Source organism: Rhopalosiphum maidis, chromosome 1 (genome assembly GCF_003676215.2).
Source record: "Rhopalosiphum maidis isolate BTI-1 chromosome 1, ASM367621v3, whole genome shotgun sequence".
Taxonomy (NCBI): domain Eukaryota; kingdom Metazoa; phylum Arthropoda; class Insecta; order Hemiptera; family Aphididae; genus Rhopalosiphum; species Rhopalosiphum maidis.
Genome location: NC_040877.1, coordinates 88,596,021 through 88,618,453, shown reverse-complemented (window position 1 = coordinate 88,618,453; position 22,433 = coordinate 88,596,021). Strand labels below are relative to the sequence as shown.

The 22,433-nt window shown below is 36.6% G+C and overlaps 1 protein-coding gene across 3 annotated transcripts in view; it reads left to right on the top strand.

The window, feature by feature from the left end:
• LOC113557348 (zinc finger protein 521-like) overlaps positions 1 to 20,037 on the top strand; it is a 114,382-nt gene extending 94,345 nt beyond the window's left edge. For 2 of the 3 annotated variants that reach the window (XM_026962815.1, XM_026962816.1), the window contains 10 exons: positions 10,964 to 11,106; positions 12,511 to 12,727; positions 14,095 to 14,257; positions 14,346 to 15,475; positions 15,602 to 15,763; positions 15,843 to 16,061; positions 16,145 to 16,321; positions 17,145 to 17,546; positions 18,293 to 18,649; positions 19,154 to 20,036. In XM_026962815.1, the coding sequence (XP_026818616.1) occupies positions 10,964 to 11,106; positions 12,511 to 12,727; positions 14,095 to 14,257; positions 14,346 to 15,475; positions 15,602 to 15,763; positions 15,843 to 16,061; positions 16,145 to 16,321; positions 17,145 to 17,546; positions 18,293 to 18,649; positions 19,154 to 19,552 (3,369 nt within the window). In that variant the 3' untranslated portion in view covers positions 19,553 to 20,036. Of the gene's footprint in view, positions 1 to 10,963; positions 11,107 to 12,510; positions 12,728 to 14,094; positions 14,258 to 14,345; positions 15,476 to 15,601; positions 15,764 to 15,842; positions 16,062 to 16,144; positions 16,322 to 17,144; positions 17,547 to 18,292; positions 18,650 to 19,153 lie in introns of all 3 variants that reach the window. The other variant, XM_026962814.1, reaches the window with a different exon arrangement.
• Positions 20,038 to 22,433: the final 2,396 nt, after the last annotated feature.

Sequence of the window (22,433 nt, the reverse complement as noted above, 5' to 3'; positions counted from 1 at the left end):
AATGATCACTCATTGTGTACGAAACCAATTCTGAGTAAAAGCACACTATAGGCGTCAGTTTCGATTACTTTTTCTGAAAGGTTTTTTATAATATTATATTTTTATTACTATTGTTCATTTTTCTACAAGTAATACCGTAGATGAAATGTTGAACCTGCACTACTTTTTTTTTTTTTACAAAATCATCATATATTACAGTGGTTCTCAACCGGGCTGACATGTCACCCAAGAGTGACATGGACCCAGCTTAGGAGTGACACGAAATCTCCACCAGGGTCAAATTCCCTATTAAATGTATACAAATAATTATTATTTTTACACTTATTTTTTTATCTGCCAATTTAAAGTTAAAAGTGTCAACGTTTATTTGACTCAGTAACTCAAATAAAGTGTATGCGTAAAGTTTGTCTGTGTACTGTTTTTTTTTTTTTTTTGGAACGAAAGAATAATTCTAAAATATAAACTTTAGATTGTTTATTATTTTGATGTTAGGGCGACGCAGTGTTTCATCTTAGTGGTTACACGAATAAAAAAGGTTGAGAACCACTGTAATTCATATAAATTGTATAATATATTATAAAAATAACAATTAAAAACCAATATAAACAATATACTCAACGTAAAATGTCGTATATATGTTTGTATATATCGTTTAAAATTAGTCTAAATATTGCATTGTGCAAAAAAATATAATTCTAAAAATAATAACTGTAGAGACTTAAAATCTTTTGCCATTATTATATTTTTTTAATAAAATAACTAAAATTATTGGAAAAAAATGGTTATTTTAAATTGTGTCTTGTATTAAATTTTCAGGATTTGTGAGTTTTAGATCAAGACAAAAAATATTATCAATATTTGTCAATTATAATAATAATAAAAAAAACATATAAAAGTATTTGAACGTTTTAAATTTATAATAAATTAATAATAAATAATAGATTAATATTAGTCTTATTATATTTTAAAAATTGCATTATGAATAAAAAACGGCAGTTTAAATTTGAACTAAAATTGGAATGTTTTGAATTTCCATGGTAAGATTCAATTTGGTATACCAAAAACAATCATAAATGTGAAGACTATAGTTGTAGAACCACTAAAACGTGATAATAATAAAGATTTATGTATGATATTTGTATAAAAAGAAAAAGTATACTCATTTTAAAATCAATAAATTCATTTGTGGTTGCGATTTTAATCTAGAAGTCAATATAATTTTTATTTATAATTTACCCGATTTGCGAAAAACTTACTTATTTGATTTAATACCAATATATTTTTTATTATCACCGGATACTATTATTATAATTAAAGCATAATTTCTTACGCCTATTGTACGCATGTTAATATGTAGCGTTTCGTCGGCTATCGTATTAGCAGCTCAGAGGGAGGGATGATCACTAAGCACTTTAGCACTTTGTGTCATAGATCACATGGATATAATATGTGTTATTATAAAAATAACTAATAACATATTACTATAGATAGGCCTATATAGATAAGCGCAATAATATAATATAGTTATTATTCAATAGGTGTAACATTGACAACGATATCACTGTGAGTAACATAAGTACTAAGTAGGTAATGGGTTGTGCACATCTTAATAAAGTTAACTAACATCATAAACTATTCGCGTTTCGAACATTCAATGGCGCGCAGTTTACAAGTTATGTAGGTACATGTATATATTATTTAATCGTATAATATTACTATAATAAATACGACGAGAAGACCAATAAGAAGGCAAACAGGCAATATATATATAGCTGACCGAGGCCTGAAATCGGCCCCGGCCTCGTCCGATAAGGTGTGAAGGCGCTCAACTCGCCCGAAGATGTCCGCGGTACCTATATATATATATATATATATACATACATACATACATACATATAACATTATATATAGAGTACCATGAAGGCATACATACGCACACACACGCCAAACCGTGTCGTATTATATTAATATTATTGTTTTCATCATGTGTGTATTTATTATTATTATTATTCGCGTTTAACACGCGGCTTTGCGTGTGACCTAAAACACCAAGTGTGCGTGTGTCGTATACGTCGGACGACCGACCTCCGTACGACGATAGAGTTGCATGTGCTTCGAAAAATCGCCTATATTATTATTATTATTATCGTGTTTACTGCCGTCTGTGCAGCATCTGCTGCGCGATCACCATTGGGATCCCCTAGTGGCGCAGCGGTTAGGAGTAGATTTCTGTTTTTTTTTCTGTCACCGTCGGTTCACACGTTATCATTTGTATTAATATTATATACGTATTATATAAATTACTATAGCTACAACTGCGGCATGCGCGTACACACACGAGAAAAAAAAATACTCGACCGATTTACTTACACGTATATTATGTATTAAAAAAAATTGTGTTTCGTTGTGTATGTGTATGTGTGTGTGTGTGTGTGTGTGTGTGTGTGTAGTTATGCATATTACAGTAGAGATTAAAGATTTCTCAAGACCACGCAGGGACCACGCGAGATGAAAAAAAAACGTTGATGATGTAGTGAATTACAAGCGATTTACATTTAAAATCTGTATTGCGTTTCAGATTATCAGTTTATTCGTGCACTATACAATATTTAAAATACTTACCTATTATACGTGTTTTGAAAAATATCGAAATCGTTACGGTAAATTCAGATCTTATTTAATATTAAATCATATTCATATTTCTACTTATGCGTAATCTAAAACAAAGTTTCGTTTAGAATTTTAATTAAGCCAAAGCTGAAATTCGCAACTTAACTGAAACCTGTAATTTATTATAATTGCATTGAATTTAAAATGTTAACGCCATATTCGATAATATTATTATAGCCACCGATGGATAAAACACGGTAGGGTAATTATTATTGATCGATCAAGAGAAAAAAAAACATTTCTAAGGATGAATAATGAATGTCAGATATCGGGATATAAATGCAGATAAGTGTTTTGACATCGACTTGCTCGTCGTCGACTATTTAATTTTAAAATACAACTCATCTTTTATACATCACGCAACTACTAAAATTGACACCGTATTTGTTGATAAGTCAGAATAGATACTGGCTTTGGGATGTGACTTAAACCCGTTTAAAAGAAAAAAAAATAATATCAAATTCTTTTGACGTAATTTATTTAATGAGCTACCGTTCCATTTAGACGCTCGTCTATAAATAAGTGCCTGAAATATACCTACCTATTATTTGTTTACTTTCTATATTCGATGTACATTTAAGAAATCCATTTTTACAGTAAATCCAAAAATTTTAAAATATACAACATTGTTTTGTTCCACCAATAAGTTGCTGACACTTAAAAATTGTTGTTACTTGATTGTTACTAAAGTTGTTCTATTTCGGTTATTAAGAGACAATTCGTTTATGTTATTTTAAAATTATTGAAACAGTTTCTTAAATATTTAAATAAATAAGCAATGTTTGTCATATAGTTAAAATCATATGCTATGTAAATAAAACTATAACAATGTAAAAATAAACGAAAACTATAAACAATAAACATACAATAATATCATAATATTATTCCTATTATACCTATAATTTTAATAGCGGGGCCACTGTTTAAAAAAAAAATAAAAACTATGGTTACTAAAATAACAAATACAAGTAGCTATTATAAGGAAAAATAAAAATTGCTTACCAATATTTGTTATACAACATATTTTAAAATCAATATTATATAAGAATCATTTTTCAATTGTTTGGGATTACTGAATTATGATTAATGTTATTACTGCCCGGGTGGACGACGGTTGACCACTTGTGTATAAAATATAATGCGTGTTCTTTATTTTCGATACTAGAATGGAAGTCAAATGCGGGTGCCCTGGTAGGTAACTCGAGTGGTCCTCGGGCTGATGCGACAGTCGTCAAATATAATATATCATATTCGTTTAAAGAGAACAATATTATCTACACATTCGTATTGTCGTCGTTTATATATTATCATGACTCTAAGATCGAGAAATGCGATGAAACACAAAAACAATTTTGTCATTGCTCGAGCACTTCCGTGACTGCATTTTTTGTTTTCATTTATAACAAACAAAAAGTACAATTGCACAAATCGCTCTTAAACGTATCTGTCTTGCATTGAAATTCAAGGAAAAACAATACGATTATTGGCATTATATAATACATATATATGTATGTACTCAATAATGCGTGGGCGTGGGTGTAGTTTTTATATTATACGAAACGTGTTTGCGTTTTATGACTCCCGTACACTGCAATAACATATAATATTTGCGCAGACACGATTGATCTATATAATATGACGGACAATAAGAAGAACGAAATTGCAGTATATTATCTCGAACCGATTGAATGTCAAAAACCGGAGAAAAAAAAATGGCATAAGAACAGTCTAGTTCGACGACGGTGCACGTAACGACGTCATGCAGCTCTGCGCGTATATTATATATACCTGTATATAAACCTGTAATGCGTTTCTAATGCGCTCGAGGAGAACGGCGGTGCCAAAGTTGCAGCAATGTGCAGCATCTGCGGACGGAAATGGCAACGATAATACACATATTATTATTATTATTATTATTATTATTGTATTCTCCCCGGTCTCCGTCACTCGCACTCTCTTTCTGCCGCCGCCGCCGCCGCCGCCGAGACGGAGGATCACGTCCGTCACTCGTCATCGTCGCCGCCACTGCCGTCGCCCCTGGGTGGTTGGTGCTCTCAAGCGCGCGCGGCGTCCTTGTTTGTTTGTAAATGGGCTCGAAAACTGGTTTCACGCGTATGTATATATGTAACTAGGCAGGTACCCGTACACATTTTTTATTTATCGCCCGGGGCCTTACTTTTATTTTTATACGCGTGCTTACGTATTTATCATACGCGCTCGGGCACCGAGGGGCACGAAAAAATAAGAAGAAAAAAAAAAATAGTAACCCGTCGACACGATCGTGGCGGTGACATATTATTGCGCCGGACCCGATGCCATCACGTCCGTGTCCCCCTCGCCGCCGCCCCCACTCGCGAAGTCGAGTGGTTCACACGAATTTCTGTCGTTGCGCGTCCGTTTACCGCCGCACACTAAACGTATATATGTATATACACACATTATTATCATACTCTATACAGATATTAAGTAAGTACTATTATTTTGATTATGCGATCGCGAGGACACGGACGGTTCCACCATAAAATACATTGTACGCGTGTTATATACGGCATGTATTATGATGCATACACGAAGACAATAGATGCGCACAAGAGATCGTCTTTGTACGCTATTCGTTATCATATATATATATATAGGTATATTATATTACACGAACACGAAAAATAAACTAAAACGATGAGAAATAACCATCACCGCCGTATAAGAATTAGTCAGTGAAATCATGTCACACTCCGACTTATTGTAATAAAACGATGCCGCGGCCCGCGTTTGTTCGATTGCTTATTATGACCCGAGTGGCTCAGCGAAATCTCCGTCAAATCGTTCGAATGCATATCATAAATAAACCGATAGGCACACCACGAACATGGCACACCGAATGAGTACTATATTATTAGGCTTACGAACTCGGACAATATTTGCGTTTAATCAAACACACATTTACATAACTATATGTTATAGACCTCGTGTGCAGTTGCTAAATGAATGGTTCAAACCGAAAATAGTAATCAGTTACGCGAACTCGCGAATAACGTTTTGAAACGTACAGCTAAAAAACGTTCCTAATAACATTTTTTTTTAAATTTTAACCTTGCCAAGTTTTCAATATAACTATTATTTATATACTCGCATCATTTGATTAATATAGTTAGTCATTATTCATCGCGCGTTCCCACTACATTATGGGACGACCGATTTCTGATTACACTGTATAATAATATGAAATACGACAAATGAGAATAAACGTTATAAGAACAAAATTCCGAAGAGCCCACAATGCTCCATAATTGTTTACTAATACTTCTTCAATACTGTTGTGATGTGTACAATGTGTGTATAATAAATGGTTATGTAAGCGTGTAGGCATAACATAGATATTGGTATATTACGATATAATATTCCTGTCGGAGGATAAAAACTCGTCGCTGCTTTTCGTGGCGATCTTAACAGCCGCGTGTGTTTAACAGTGTCACGCCGTTTACATAATACTATCGCGAGTCGCGGAACGCTGTCCACGAAAACTGTCGTCGAATCGTCATATTTCGCCAACGACACGCGAAACTGTGATAGAAATCGCTCAATTGATATTATCATGCTCTAATTTTTCCTCTTTTCCGTAGAAAGCGGGCCGACGAAAAACCGTGAAAGCCAAATGCCATTGTACGCATATGACAATTCACTTTAGACTTATAAACGCATTGTGACGTACGAACAAAATTAAATGGTTTTTCGTTTGCGATAAATTTATCGAAATTTTAGTCGTCGACAAAACCGTAAAAGCGCATCAGACCAACGAGATAATACAATGATAAATGCACTGCAGTCTGTCGTCGTTTATGAGACTTTGACTATGGTACCTACTGTATAATTATACATTAAAGTTCTCTCCGAGTAGTGCGCTTTTAATACTGTATAGTCAGCCAGTCATAACTTGTATGGTAAAACTTCTTAGTCAACTGTTAAATCTCGGTAATAATTTTAGTTTCTCGGGGTTATGGTAATTATGTCGGTGTATACGCAGTATGCGCTATACTTGCATTATGGTATTATTATATTATATTTTCTAGGGAAGCGATATAAAGAAAACTTATTGAAAAAAACTAATATACACTTTGGTCATATTGGATGCGAGGGTATTAATGTTGCTCGAAATGTGAAATTTAAAATATTACTTTGATTATGATTTTTGATGGCGCTTAGACGTTTAGAAACTCTGATACTAATAATCACGTAAAAGCAAATTTAGGTGAATTGTCCATTGTAAAATATATTTTTTTTATAATTACCGAATATCAACGTACGATGTATCTTATAGTGAACTCTAAAGCCTTAATTGTAGAACTAACAAAAACATATTTAATATTAATTCTTATTAATGTATATGTTTTTTAAACCGAGATCTGACTTGTTTAGAAGTCGTTAATAGCATGTAAGTAAATAAATTGTTTGTAAAATCTATATGGTTTAATTAGGTCGATAGGTACGTCGGAATGAAAATAGGTCTTCTAACCGTGTACTTTTTTTACGGTTTGTTTTGAATTATTTCAAATGTAGTCTTACTACTGGATAGTAATTGAAGGTATTTTTGCAAATATTTCTACGTTTATTTTCCTTGTACTTACATACATATTATGTAGGATAATACATATATAATATATGTTGTGAAAACGATAAATCCCGACTAATTTCACTTTAAATTTTTAATCGCAGACGTATCATACAACACATTATTTATACATACATTATAATATGTACACAGTACGTGGTGTGGACACGGTGGTTTCAGCTATCTCGCAGTGATAACAAAAACAAACGACTAATGTCAAGTATTAAGGCGAAAGACGTCTTTGTCACTTGGTTTTTTTTCCGACAAACCTCCTCTCTGGGGGTGGGGGCCGAGTGGGACACCGAATGAAACGATCCCGTAAACGCGTTTTGCGAGTGATAGTTTTTTTTTTTTTTTTTTAAACGTGCGAAGTATTAAGGTCCGTCGTGTATAGACCGCGGATGGCGGTCGGTTCCCGAAAGACGTCACGTTCTTTTTTTTCATCACTCGCGCGCGCGCGCGAAGACTAAATCCACGGTACGATCACAGAAGTCGGCTAGAGATGAAGAAATAAAATAATAAAATTCGTAATATATATATATATAATATTGTATAGCTACGTGTACGATATAAAACACGTAAAAACCGTTTGGGTCACACGGTCGGGAAAATGAGCGCCTACGCACGTATGATGTATACCGCGACATATTTGATATTAGATACATAATAATGTATACGATACTTTATATTACAACCGTCACATACGACGCGTTACATTATATTAATATCATAATCGTATAAAATGTGTATGCATATAAGAACCGTGGCAGCAGATACGGAACCGAAATAAAACACGACGCCGACGCCGTCAAAGACACCTTCGGCTCCGCTAATAACAATTGTAGATACCCATCTGCCGACAGGTGGTGGACCTCGAACCGCGGTTGCGATGTCTTGTACAAAGTGCGCGCGTGTGATTCTGTAAGTGTGCGTGTGTAATCGAGTTTAAAGTCGTTTCCCCCCCCCCCCCCCGCCGGACGCGGTTCGCCGGATGGGCGCGTGCCCAGAATCCGCGGCGGTGCAGGCGGTCACCGCTATCGTCGACGTCGTAGTAAAAAAAAAAAAAACGAAATAATAATAGGTAACTACATGTATATATACATGTTATTTATGTTTTGGTAGATATAATGTATAATACTATACGCTATGGCTGCCGACGTGCGACGTCGTGGACCGCGTCGCACCTGCAGCTGCGGCGGCGTCGACAACAACAGGTGCTCTCGTCACCGCGCTTTTCACCGCGCGACCCAAATCCGGCGCCCGTGTAGAATAACAATAATATTATCGATTAATCCTAAAATAAAAACCCAATCGTCACGTCGTCATCAGTCATCACTATTTCACCTGTTTTGTTCTCCTTCAGATCCTCTGCCGAGCGAGCAGTGTGTCGTCGGTTTTTTACTTTTATTTTGCCGAGAAGTGTCATTTCGAGTAGGAATAGTGCTCAAGTTTTGTCATTTTGTGTGACACAATGCACAGACGGATTGTCAATTATTAATGGTATTCTAAAAATTTTTTTTTTTTACGATTCCTTCGATAGTATACCTAGTAATGTCCTAAAGTGGTTAAAGTACAATTTAAACGGGTTAACGGAAAATCAAAAAATTAAAAAAAAACCAAAAATGATGTAAAACACAATGTTAAAATCGTTAACACGTTTTCAAAAGGAAATAATCCACGCGTATTTTAAACATTTTAATAGAAGCATTCTATGTGGAATTCGATAAAAATTCATGAAGACTTTAATATAAGTATATGACATTTTTAATTTTTAATCCATGACCGTATTTTGGTTACAAGTCGTTAAAACGATATAAGAACAATGAATTTTGCAAATCTCGCACGCTGCATACTATTTCAAGTATGCCAATAATCATATTTGTCCTATCGGATTACAAAATCTCACCCAAACGGTATATTATTGTATACAATATAAATATTATTAAAAAAAAAAAAAAAAAAAATCGCATAAGGAGAACACGTTTTTGCGGTACCCATTACGCTCGATTTTTGTACTCGACCGGTCGAACGCGTCGAACGTACAGTGCGCATAATAATATTGGAGTTATCGTTGGCGGCGTCCGCGATCCAAATCTCAAACCTGCGTCCATAACATCAGTAAAATTCGCACACGACGCGGACGTCGTACGGTCACCGGTGCCGGACGCCGACGAAGAGAGAAAAACTTTTGCGCGTAAATTTCGTTCCGACGTCGCAGTTTGAATTTTAAAAACGTCTCCGTACAATACGCACGACAATACCACTATTCATATGCAATCCGCTGTACTCGCCAATTACACGCGTTATGTATATATTATATTATTATCGTCGTGCATCATACCATTCATACCTGTATATTATACGTGATCCGTCCTATAGTGTTCTGACCGCGTACAATGAAACGTTCAGATTATGTTGTGTGCCTACAACGGATCCCCAGGGACGTACGAATAAGGCAAATGGGAAGGGGGCACAAAAAAAAAAAAAACAACCAAACATGTACATAATATTGTACATTCAGGTATAATAAACACCGTTTAAAAATGTACACTTTGTTTAACGTCATCAGTAGGCGCCTACATAATACGTCGTTTTCGATAGTAACACGATATCTATGTTTATAAACAGAGTTTAGACTAAACAGCTACCTGTAGTACTTGGTGTTTTGATCGAATCATACATACGGACGGACAATGGCGGGAGGATAGGCGCCTCCGTGCCCTATCCCATAAATATACGCCACCGATATAGACTGTAACCCGTACAATACACGATTAGTGATGTACGCAACACATTACGACGATACAAATTATGGCGTCGGCCGTCCCTTTAACGGGGTGTCAGTAACAGTTCGCCGTCCGAAATTTCTGACGTTTCAGTCTCGAAGTTTTCGTCTAATATTACTTGCAGATATCAGTATCTCTATGTGATAGTAACTATGCGATTTATGTACACAATCAATTACGTATTATTTTACCGGCTTAGTAACATTGATTAGTGTTTATAAACATATTTTTACTATTTACTATTTTTATTTATGTAATTATAATTAAAAAGTCTGCATATACATTTCACTATAAATCACATTAAAAGCGATGCAACTTAGCTACAGAACATCGTGAAAAAAAATCAAAAAAATATTTGATTCGCCACTGACGGAGAGTTTTGGGTCTCTTTATATGGTTCCCAAAAGAAGTGTTGAACGCGCAAAAAATGTGTAATTAATTAGTATTATATTAGTATATATTATTCATTGCGTGGAAACATTTTAAATGAAACATTATAAAGCCGTTAGATCACATAAAAATGTAATCAATCCAAAAGCTTGAATATTCGTTACTGAACGATATAATAGCCTGTATAACGGTCCAATTACTTGGATTTTGTGTCTCGACGACGAAATGACTCCAATCGAAGTCGCTCATCGACAACGAATACCCCCGAATATAATACAAATAATCGCTTATATCCCGCTGTAGCTGGTCGCCCGGTTACGAGGTTCGGTTCGGTGCAACGGTCGCACAGCCGTGTATATTACATATTATATATCATAACGATGATGGTTATGACGATGACGACGACGACGATGATAACAATAATAACATTACACACGCATATATATATATATATATATGTATGTGGTAGTTGTATATAGTGACGGTATTATTTTTCGTTGTTTGATTTCAGACTCATGGAGAATCAATGCCGTTCAAGTGTCAATTCTGCCGGAGGCTGTTCAAACACAAGCGCAGCCGAGACCGGCACGTGAAATTACACACGGGGGACAAGAAGTACAAGTGTACTCAATGTGACCATGCTTTTTCAAGGAGGTGAGTACCTATACCTGCAGCAGCGAGACGTGCGCGTGCGTATATATGTGTATAATATTATGTGTGTTCCGAACGTAATGACTATATCATATATATTATTATTGGACATACATATATATATATATATTTATCGGAGATTTGTCCGTATCGACCGGCGACCACATAACAACACACACACACACATATACACGCGCGCGCATATATATGTATAACACATAATATTATATGTATTACACGCGGCGACTACGACGCACGGTTTTCCATTGTGAATTCATAGTCACGTACGTCGTATAAAGATATTTGGTACCTAGTTGACTTATAATATACTCGCCGAATTCAATAGGTTATTTTCTTTATTTTTTCGATTTTTTTTTTTTTTTCGATTTTTTTTTCTACGTAATTACCGATGGCCACGCGTCCGACAATTATCCACGGGGAGAGACACACACACACACACACACAGAGGTATAAGTACATGTCGTGTATACGGTCGTGAACTTGTCAAACAGACGGACAAAATGCACACACACACACAAACACACATCATAATACGTCATACCTGCACACATGTGTGTGTGTGTGTGTGTGTATATATAAGCACGCCCACCCAAAAAATGTCATGCAGACGTGCTCCCGAATACAATGCTAAAGAATATTATCGTCGGCGCTCGCGCGTCTCCTCGCTCGGGTATATATGTATATAATACACGGTGTATATATAGGTATGTGCTAACAAACTATTGTGTGCAGCCACCGCCGCCGAGTGGACGTGTGGCCGCAAGTACATTGAACTGAGAAGACGTGTGTCCTCACACACACGGACGTACGGACGCACGCACAATCGTGTGATGAAATACGATTTATTTATTTATTTTTTTTTATTTTTTTTCAAATCCGAGCACACTTCTATTAAGTCGTCACCAACACTAATTCGTTGGACGATTCGTAAAATATCTACAAAACAACACTGCGGGTCTGGATCGTCGACCGAAATACATAATATTGTGATGTCATATACCAGGGGTGGCCAACTTTAATAGACTTGCGATCGACCTCCGAGATTTTCTAGGTTGTCGCGATCGACCAAAAACAAAAACAAAAAAAGGTTACACTCCTTTTATTCAGTGTCTGTGTATAATCTCGTTTTTCATAGTTATTTATTGCTTTTTTCTAAATATAAGTTTTATATTCCTGGGGTATATACAAAGATATACAAATTTACAAAAAAAAAAAATTCAAAATTTTAAAAAAAGGGTGTCGCGATCGACCGGTCGATCGAGTTCGATTGGTTGGCCCACCCCTGTTATATACTATTGCGCGACCCCGTCATGGTATTATTATTGTCGATGTTATGACGATTCGTCGTATGCTCACTATAATCGGTTATTTTTTATGCGAAATTAGCGATCACCTGAAGATCCACATGAAAACGCACGACAATCAAAAACCGTTCCAGTGTACGGTTTGCAACAGAGGTTACAGCACGGCGGCCGCGCTCACGTCGCACATGCAGAACCATCACAAACGGGCTGCGGAACGGGCAAACTCGCCGCAGATATCCGGTCCCTCGTACAAGTGTCTGCAGTGCACGCAGATATTCCGCAAACCCGACGAGCTTCAGGTCGGTACCCGATGAAATGTTAATGTTAATGTTTATTCACCCGCCCCGCGGTAGCAGACGTATGCCCACGCGCTTCCCCCACGCTTACCACACGCTTATCACACGACACCCCCGACACCCGACGCCCCTGATCACGACGGGGTTAGGTAAACTCGTTTATATACCCGTACGCGATTCCCGGAAGAGATTTTATTCCATTAACTTCTTATCGATACGGTCTCGTGTTGAAAACGATATTAGTTAGGTATTAGGATACCCGTCAGTCCGAAGGTTTCCAGTTAAATGTACTTTTCAGTACTTTCAGCCCGTATCAAATTTGGTTACGAATAAAATAAGCACATTACATCGGAGGTCATTATTATTTATTTTATTTATTCAGGTACCTACCTAGTGAAATAACCGGATAAAAAACTATGGGGACACAGCAGAAAAACTTATTAACCGAAATCGAAACAATAATCGTTTGGTTTGTTCACAAAGTCTTAAAAAGTTAAAACTCATTGTATAGTCTAAAATCAAATTGTTGAACCCGTATCGTTACATTATAATATTAGGCAAATAAAAGCTCATACGAAAAAGGTGCTATAACTTGTTTGAAAATAATAATGTGATAATTATCCCGTTATCATAATATTCATGACGTAATAATATTGGATTATTTAACACTTTTGTAACCCAGATAATGCGTCAACATAACTATGTAAACGGAGAAACGTGAAATAGGTTCTATCTTCTACGTGCAATAATTTGAGGAAAAAATATTTTTATCTTATTATGAATATCAGTATTGTATTCTTTCTTAATTTTAAAAAACTCGTAGCTTTGAATGAAAGCTGTAAACATCAGAAAGTTACGTTTAGCGTTTTTCAATATTTTATCTGTTTGACGCGATCACCGCTAGATGGTACTGTAGAAATATAAAATATTTTATTCTTACGCCGTTTAAATGTACAGTCAAATGTACGTCAATCGTATTATCTATTATTGTACAAAACATTTAACCGTGTACATTTTAAGTGCGAATTATCAATATTGAGGTAAGGTGGACGAATATCAGTTGTGCAACTATCGGGTGCATATATTACAGCGGAAAAGTTTGTTTTCGAATACGATAAGCATCGGTATACCGCAAGTATTTTAATATGGCATCATACCGAAAATTTCTACGCGTATTTAAAAAAAGAAAATAATAACGTCTATTGAAACCAGACAAAAGCGTTCAATTGCGACGAACAATAATGTTTTGGCCATGACATTATCCTTACCACGTCCCCGACTTAACGGTTTATTTTAAAAGAAATAAAAAAAAACCCTGCACTTAACGGAATCGTCCAACAACCCTTGTAATATCGTTCGTCTGTACACAGAATCACACTGCGACGCATCATCTCGGCGAACAACTGTCGTCCAACTCCCGGAGCTCGAAACGTTCGACGCCGCCGAAAACGCCCAACCAGTACATTTGCATGTACTGCACCAAAGAAGTGTCCAGCATGGACGCGCTGCAACAACACTTCCAGACCAAACACTGTAAGTCGCCGAAATATTTCGCGCGTGATAATGTTTATAATAATAATTATAGTTCCCAACCTAACCGTCGGATTTTGCTTGTCCACAGCCGCGATCGTCAACGGCAAGCCGCAAGAGGACGTCTTCTCGGCCGTACCGCCGGCAGCTGCGTTCCCTTGGCTCAACTTTGCCGACTCGCCGGCCCTTGCCCTGCCACCGTACTCGTGCCGGTTGTGCATGAACCAATTCCCGTCCGTCACATCGTTACAAAAACACTTTACGACCGCCCACTATCTGAGTTCCGTCCTCAACAACAACATACAGAACACCAACAACAACAACAATAACAGCAACAGCAACAACAACAACACCAACGGCTGCAAAGGCGGAGCCGGTGCGATGCCCTTGTACAACTGGCCGATAATAACCGGAGCGAACGGATACCATAACCACAACCACCACCAGCGGCACTCGACGTCGGGCGGCGGTCTGTTGCCCGAGGAAACCGTTCAGACGGGTCCCACGGACTTGTCGCTGTCGTCGTCCAAGCACGGCGGCGGCAAGCACCATCACTCGTCGTCGTCGGGCAAGCACAAGTCGGCCGACGACCAGCGGCACCACGCGACCAGCAAAAAATCCCGTTCGTCGCCCAGCCGCGATCCGTCGGCGACTGACCAGCGTCAAATAAAACAGGAACGCCACAACGCTTACGACAGCAAACACCAGCAACCGCAGCCGGCCCCAGCACGACCGTCATCGCAGATATCCGGCGTCCCCGGCAACAACAACAACAATAACAACAACAACAATAACAACAACAACGTCATTCACGCCAACAACAACAAGATCCAATTGCCGTGTCCGCACTGCCATCTGACTTTCGCGCACTTCGAAGACTACCAGCAGCACGTCATCGGCCACTTTCTCATGGCCGCCGCCGAGTACTCGTGCCAAGAGTGTTCCACATCGTTCGCCACGTCCGAACACGTGCAGAAACATCTGATGGAAACGCACGCGCAGAACTTTTACCGGTGCATGCTGTGCAAAGAAGTGTTCCCGACCAAGTCGGCCCTGAAGGTGCACTTCAGCATGAACCACGGCAGCGAACATCGAATGTTCCGCTGCAACAACTGCACGGGACTGTCCCGGCCGCTGTTCCAGACGGAAATCGAGTTCATCGATCACCTGCGCAACGCCCATTACTCCGCGAGATCACCACCGCCAGTCCAACCGAACTTGGTGAGTTATGTTATAGTTAAATGTCTGGTCGTAGGAAGGAGGAGATTTACACGTATATTAACACGATAGATCATGTACTACGAGATTGTGTGAAAAGCAATTTATTAATATCTCTGTTATTTTCAGATGCTCAGGTGTTTGGTATGCCACGCTACGTTCAACACGCAGTCCGATATGGAACAACATTTAGCTAGTCACTCCAAACAATTCCAATGCCAATTTTGTTCGGAAGCGTTCCATATAGAGTTCTTGTTGGACAGACACATACAAACGCATCACAGTTCGAGCGTAAGTCGCTGAGCCGTGCGCTGTTGGGCTGGGGGCCGGACGCCGAAAATTAATAACGATACATTGTGAATGATTACAGATTTTAAGTCACCTCAACCGGAACCACAGGGAATCGCCAAATTCCATGTGTACGTCGCCCACGTACATTTCCAGGACGGCGGACGGCGGTAAGCATCAGACGGAAAACGGCACGAACGCGTGTGATATATGCGAGAAAAATGATTTTCGAAACGAATTGGACTTGATTGCCCACAAAAGAACGATGCACCAGGTGAAACCTACAAATCTTTCTACAAAGGTGAGATAATAATCCTAAGCGATTAAGTTACGAAAAAAAAAAAAAAAACAACTTAATTGTTCGTTCTCAAACGCCCGTTACAGGTGAGCTTACATTGCGCATATTGTAACGAAAACTGCAAATCGAGAACGGAGTTGGAGAACCACATGAAGACGCATTCACAACACGGTTCGAACGTCGGAAAACACAAGTGCAACATTTGTGACGAAATTTATCAGTCCGCGATCAGCTTAGCCGAACACAAACTCACTCATTGCAAGGTATTATATTTATATTTATTATATAGTGACCATAGTTAAGCCAATATTATATCAGAAAAGGCGAAATTTAAAAAAAAAACAAAAAAAAATATATTTAAATAAATAAATATATTAAAACTATTATATGTGGAATTAGATATTTGTATCATTAGCACAATTATGGTGGAGAACGGGTCACCGGCATGGTGGTATTTAGAATCGGAAAATAATAAATTAGCACTGGTAAAATTGAATGCTATTAGAATGTGTCAATATATAGCATAGAAAAATAAAGTTTAAAAGTCAATTAAGATGATTATAAGGCTATGTACTTATTTTACGAGTAAAATAATAAATACTATATTATGCTTTTATCGTATTATTGGATATCATTTTTTATTATATTATGAGACAGGTAGAGTGTGTACATTGCCCCCTCTCGCCCCCAATAATTTATGTTTTACCGTTACATTCTAATTGCGTCCTTGACCTTTATCCACCTGTTGTTTACTATATTTGTATAACCTATATTTCGCGTAATTGTGGATTTTAGTAGATACAAACAATATTATATTTGTACGTATACAACACAATATATTATACTTGACGGTCATTCCCGAGTGGGTATAACATAATATATTGATATTTATTGGTCGTCACGCGTAGTGAACTATATTAGGCATATTTCCATCACAAAACCATATTATATTTTAATGTATGCATATTTATAATAATAATATATACACGGCAATTATACGCGCGATCTACATGTCAGCTCTGTAATCATTTCTGTCGATTAATCGCCTCTCTTTTTTTATCTCATTCTTCTTATTCCGATACGCAGGTAGCCACGAGTACCGTGTGTAGTCACTGCAAAATGATTATTGACAACGAGGACCAGTTCCATCAACACCTCCTGAAGCACTGCAATCCGGCGAACGCGAACGGCGGCCAAGTGGCGTTCCCCACGTCGTGCATAATATGCAGGCAAACGCTCGTCTCAGACATCGAAGTGAAGGTGCACGTGCACTATCACCTGTCCCGGCTCAAAGAATCTCCGGCCGTGTGCGGTAACTGTAACCGGTACAAGCGGTCAGCGTCGTCGCCGTGCGCCGGCTGCAACCCGACCAGAAACAGTGCGGCGGAACGATGTCCCGACTGCGGTGCGGCGTTCGACGCTTTCGGCGCGCTGCAACACCACCTGACCACCGTCCACAGGAAACCGTTTCACTGTTTCAAGTGCAAGGTAAGAGCGAAATCAATTGACGCATATCGCATACCAACGGCGGTCGATGGTGCACATTTGCACAACAAATTGTTGTATTTCGTTAACCGTCGTGGACCGAGATCGTCGTATGTTACGCGTAAAGATGTCATTACAACGTTCGCGCTTACAATACCCGACTTTAGAGTTTTTATCGTTTCAAAATACTAATTTAAATGTACTGAATCCCATACGTATAATATGTTAAAATTGTCACTAAACGGGTATATAATTATATTATCAACGTCAACTATTACACCGCGAGAAGACCAAATCACCATTTAAGTAGTTCGATTATCAGTAGTATCAGTAGAGTCGAGTAATTTATGTACGCTGATGCACCGAGTAGATTTTCGTTTACCACACTTCACCGCACCTGGGATTTTCCTGGAAATCTACGTTAAATTATACGAAACCTCAGAAAAAAAAAATTAATGTCCGCTACGTGTCACCGTCACCCTACTATTTTAGAGAACGACGAGAACGTTTCCACTGCAGGATCGTAATCGCGCGTACGGCTTCGAAGCGGAGTTTGAAGGATTAAACAGGTTTTATTTTTGAATACGATGACGTGACACACTACGCGCACGTCTAACGCGATACGAGTATACGATCGTATCAACAAACGATGACGTAGTGCACCGCCGCGGCATGACTCGTTGTCGTATACTATACGCTATGACGTTATTTTTTTTTCGATCGACTTACGTTCCGTTTTTGCCCCGCAGATCGGGTTCGAGTCGCAACAGGAAGCCACGATCCACTTGGGCACGCACCTGGCCACGCTCAACGGTTCCGTGGACGGCATCGAGTGCGGCCTGTGCCCGTGCGTGCTGCCCACGGCCAACAGTCTCCAGACGCACCTGATCGAGCACACGTTCGCCGGCTGCAAGGCGTTCACGTGCTACCTGTGCTCGGCCATATTCACCGCGCCTACCGGCCTACAGGCGCACATGACCGTCGACCACTCGGCCGAAACGCCGCCGTACGACTGCCCCAGGCCCGGGTGCCAGGCCAAGTTCTTCTTCACCGCCGAGCTCGACCGGCACACGCTCGAGCACCAGGGACAAGACGTCCTGGCCAACGTGAGTATTGCGTATAACGCAGGAGACTTGACAGGTCTTCGATGGAACTGCGCGCGTCTGACTTGTTTGACCGCGAACGCGGTCGTTGTTTTAGTGTATTCACACCGCGGGATAGGGGCAAAGCGGTATTGCCGTATCGGGTATTAAAAAATAATATAAATACTACAGTAATCGCAATGAGATTCCAGGAATTAAAAGTTCAATATTTATTTTACTTTTTAGCCGGTTTTTATGTGTATTCATTTTTTTAATTCTTCGATAAAAAAAAAATACTTTTTCTTCTGTAAATAATTATGCTTTTGAAATTAATTTTAGATGACAATTATTTATTTTAGTCTAATATAAATAATATATATCTACTTGGACGTGATCCGTAAAATTAAGCAAACGCTCTTGTTATGAGTTTAACGTTTGTTATGGTTGGGCGCGGTGTATAATATAATGCCATATAATTTACACTTGTTAGTTATTTTATCAAAATATTAAACGTTTATATACTTTCAGATGAATTTCTACAAGTACCAAAACAAGCTTATGTCTATCTGCGAAAAACTGTCGTTCAAGTGCGCTGAGTGCTATCAGAGCTTCTTGACACAAGCCGACTTACAGTGTCACGTGTACGACCACCATCGGCCACAGAAAGACGCACCGCCGCCAGAACCGATAGACGTCAAACAAGAAATGAGCGGTATTAACGGTAACGCGGAAACGCGGGCTTCGGACGGATGCGAACGGCCCGAGAACCCAATCAAAGTGGAGGAAGATGGGGACGAGGTGAGCGTGAAAACGGAGCACCGCGAAAAAGACGACGACGACGACGACGAAGAGATGATTGACGTGGGAGAGAACAACCGCGATGAGCTGAAGTCGGGCGAAGACGAAGACGACGCGGATATGCGTTGACGGGGCCATCATAGTCGACGCTCAAGATGGGATCGTAAAACAAATCCAAATCTTTTTGTTGTTATTTTTAAACCATATTTTAAACAAAAAATCATCTCAGAACGTATTAAAACGAAAATCGAAAATGACGATTATCCCGAACCCGTTTCTTTTATAATATTATGTTTCACCGTCGTGATGACATGAATACGATTATTATTATTATTATTATTATTATGATTATTGTTTATTATTATTGTTATACACGCGCGCAAATGATACGCATGATATTAGAGTATATTGTTTTAATGAGTAAATTCGTATTATTGTTATTATTATTATTATTATTATTATAAGTAGTAGTAGTGTTATAATACACGTAATATACCGCGTGTTCTGTTTATATTATCATTATTATTATTATTATTATTGTATACGTTGTATTTACGATGAATAATACACACACATTTAAAGTTTTAGGTGGTGAAATATTATTATTATTATTATTATTATGACCTCGTCGAGGAATGAATTATTTTCGAAATAAATTGTGTTATCCTTTTCGTACGTACATATTAATACTTTTAGCGTTATTGTTCATATTATACATTATATTAAACAAGTTTTACATTTTTAACGATACTAATTAGCTTATTATATTATTATTTAAAGTCTTATAGGATTTATGTTTATGTTAAACGATTCATATAGATATTCTGTTGTTTTATTTTATTTTTTATTGTACAAATATCATTACAGCTCTATTATATGAAAAACACATGTGTATATATATATAATGATAATTTCTTTAAGGGTTATGGCTATTTCTTATGGTTAACAATATTTTGTTTTTATTTTATTTTAACTTTAATTGTGATACTATTTTATCAAAACGGTTTTTATTATATACACACCGTATTTTTTTTTTTTTTGTTATTATATTTAATCACACATACGTCCTTAACAGAAATAAAAATCTATTTGATAGACAAAGTGAAAAACTGTAAAATATAAATGGTCATCATCGCTTTTTAGTGTCACGAGAATCTTGCCTTCTACCGATGTATACTTAAAACGGTACATAATCATTATGTAATATGTAATGTAATGGTATAACAGTTTGAAATTAATTATTTGTATCCTCAAACTATAGTCATTAAAATGATATATTAATTCTTGTTCATCTTCTAGTTGAATCGAAATCACAACCTGGTAGTTTTTTATTTGATTCTATATGAATAAAATATATTTTTTAAGTTAATTGGCCGCTGCGCATTATAATATTATCGTTTATTTTATTTTTTGTATTTATGAAAACGTGTTAAGGCACATACGAATTTTACATATCTACTAGTAAATCATATTTTTCATAACAACTATAAAATGTACATGTTATATTAATTCTACTTAATAACATTATTGACTCATGTCCGTTTTCACATGCTAATTTATAACATAATTAACGTAACATAAATAAATAGTATAATAAATTTTAATCCTAATTCTTAAAAATAATATTTTCATCAAAAATTTAAATTTAAGACTAATGTTACAACTATTTTAATACATAGTTAAATACTTAAATAATTAAAATTAAAGAGTGAATAATGATTTATAATATTTTATCAATACTCGTATTAATCTATTCATAGTTCCAAAATACTTATAAAGATAAAAACTCAAACTAATGGGTGGCTTTCTCCCTCAAAAGCCTTAAATATTACTACTCTCTTCAAATTTGCTCATTATTATACCTATGAATAGATTGTAAAAGTAAAAGTAAAAAAAATTTTATTGAAAGCGAAATCTGTTAGTCTGTTTGAAATTTGTTTTACAATAACTTAAGGAGCAGCAAATATTTTTAAAAAATCAGTAAAATTATTTTTATAAGTATGTCATATTCCGTCAAATCATATAATTATTATTGTTAATAGTTAATACAAGTCTGACAAAAAGTAAAAAGACACTAAAATTATCATATTATATGGTTTACTATCAAACTGGAAATTGACAAATATTGAAACAAAATAACATGTTTTGCCACCTATTATTGTGTATGGTGTGAGATGAAAAATGATACATAATATTATAATACTGTATTATAATATTATGCAGTCCAAAATAGTTATCAACCGGCGCAATGGGTAGGCAATATGAATAATTCTTTGCTTTAATTTTTTTTTTTGTTTAACATATCAATAATATTATTCTAATATTCGCTTAATTGTCGTGTAAATACCAACTGGGACCGAGGTCAAGAAATATAATCAGAATCACATATATTTAATCGTATAAGAATAAAACTAATAGCATATGAATTTTAACATAATATATAAACAAGGTACCGATTTTTGACAAGGCAGCAAATTTTTTATCGAGACATCCAATAAGTTTTGATAAATCTGAAAAAATTAACTACGATATCGATTTAGATTTAGATTTAGTTTTGATAAGTATGAATTTTACTGAAAGATTATACAATCTAATTTCTTATGATGATATTATATAAGAAAATGACAAAGGGGTTACATTTAATTTTAGTATTAAACAAGTAAATCAAGATTAGCTTAGTGACTACTTCGATAAAACGTTTAATTTAGTGCATTGCGTTTCGCAAGATTTTGGTATGAGCAAAGGTATTAGTCATAATTTCAAAAATAAATATAGACACAGAAACGAATTAAAAGCACAAAACAAAAAATCAGTCAGCTTGCTCATTTAAATTTTAATAGTCATTTTATAATATATTTAATTACAAAATCAACAACTTATGATAAAATTACGTACAAAATATTATTTACTACCTTAAAATTGTTAAAAAAAAAAAAAAAACTATTGTATAGCACTTATAACATAAAATAATAGCGATGTCAAGGATTGCATGCCGCTCAGATACATTAAA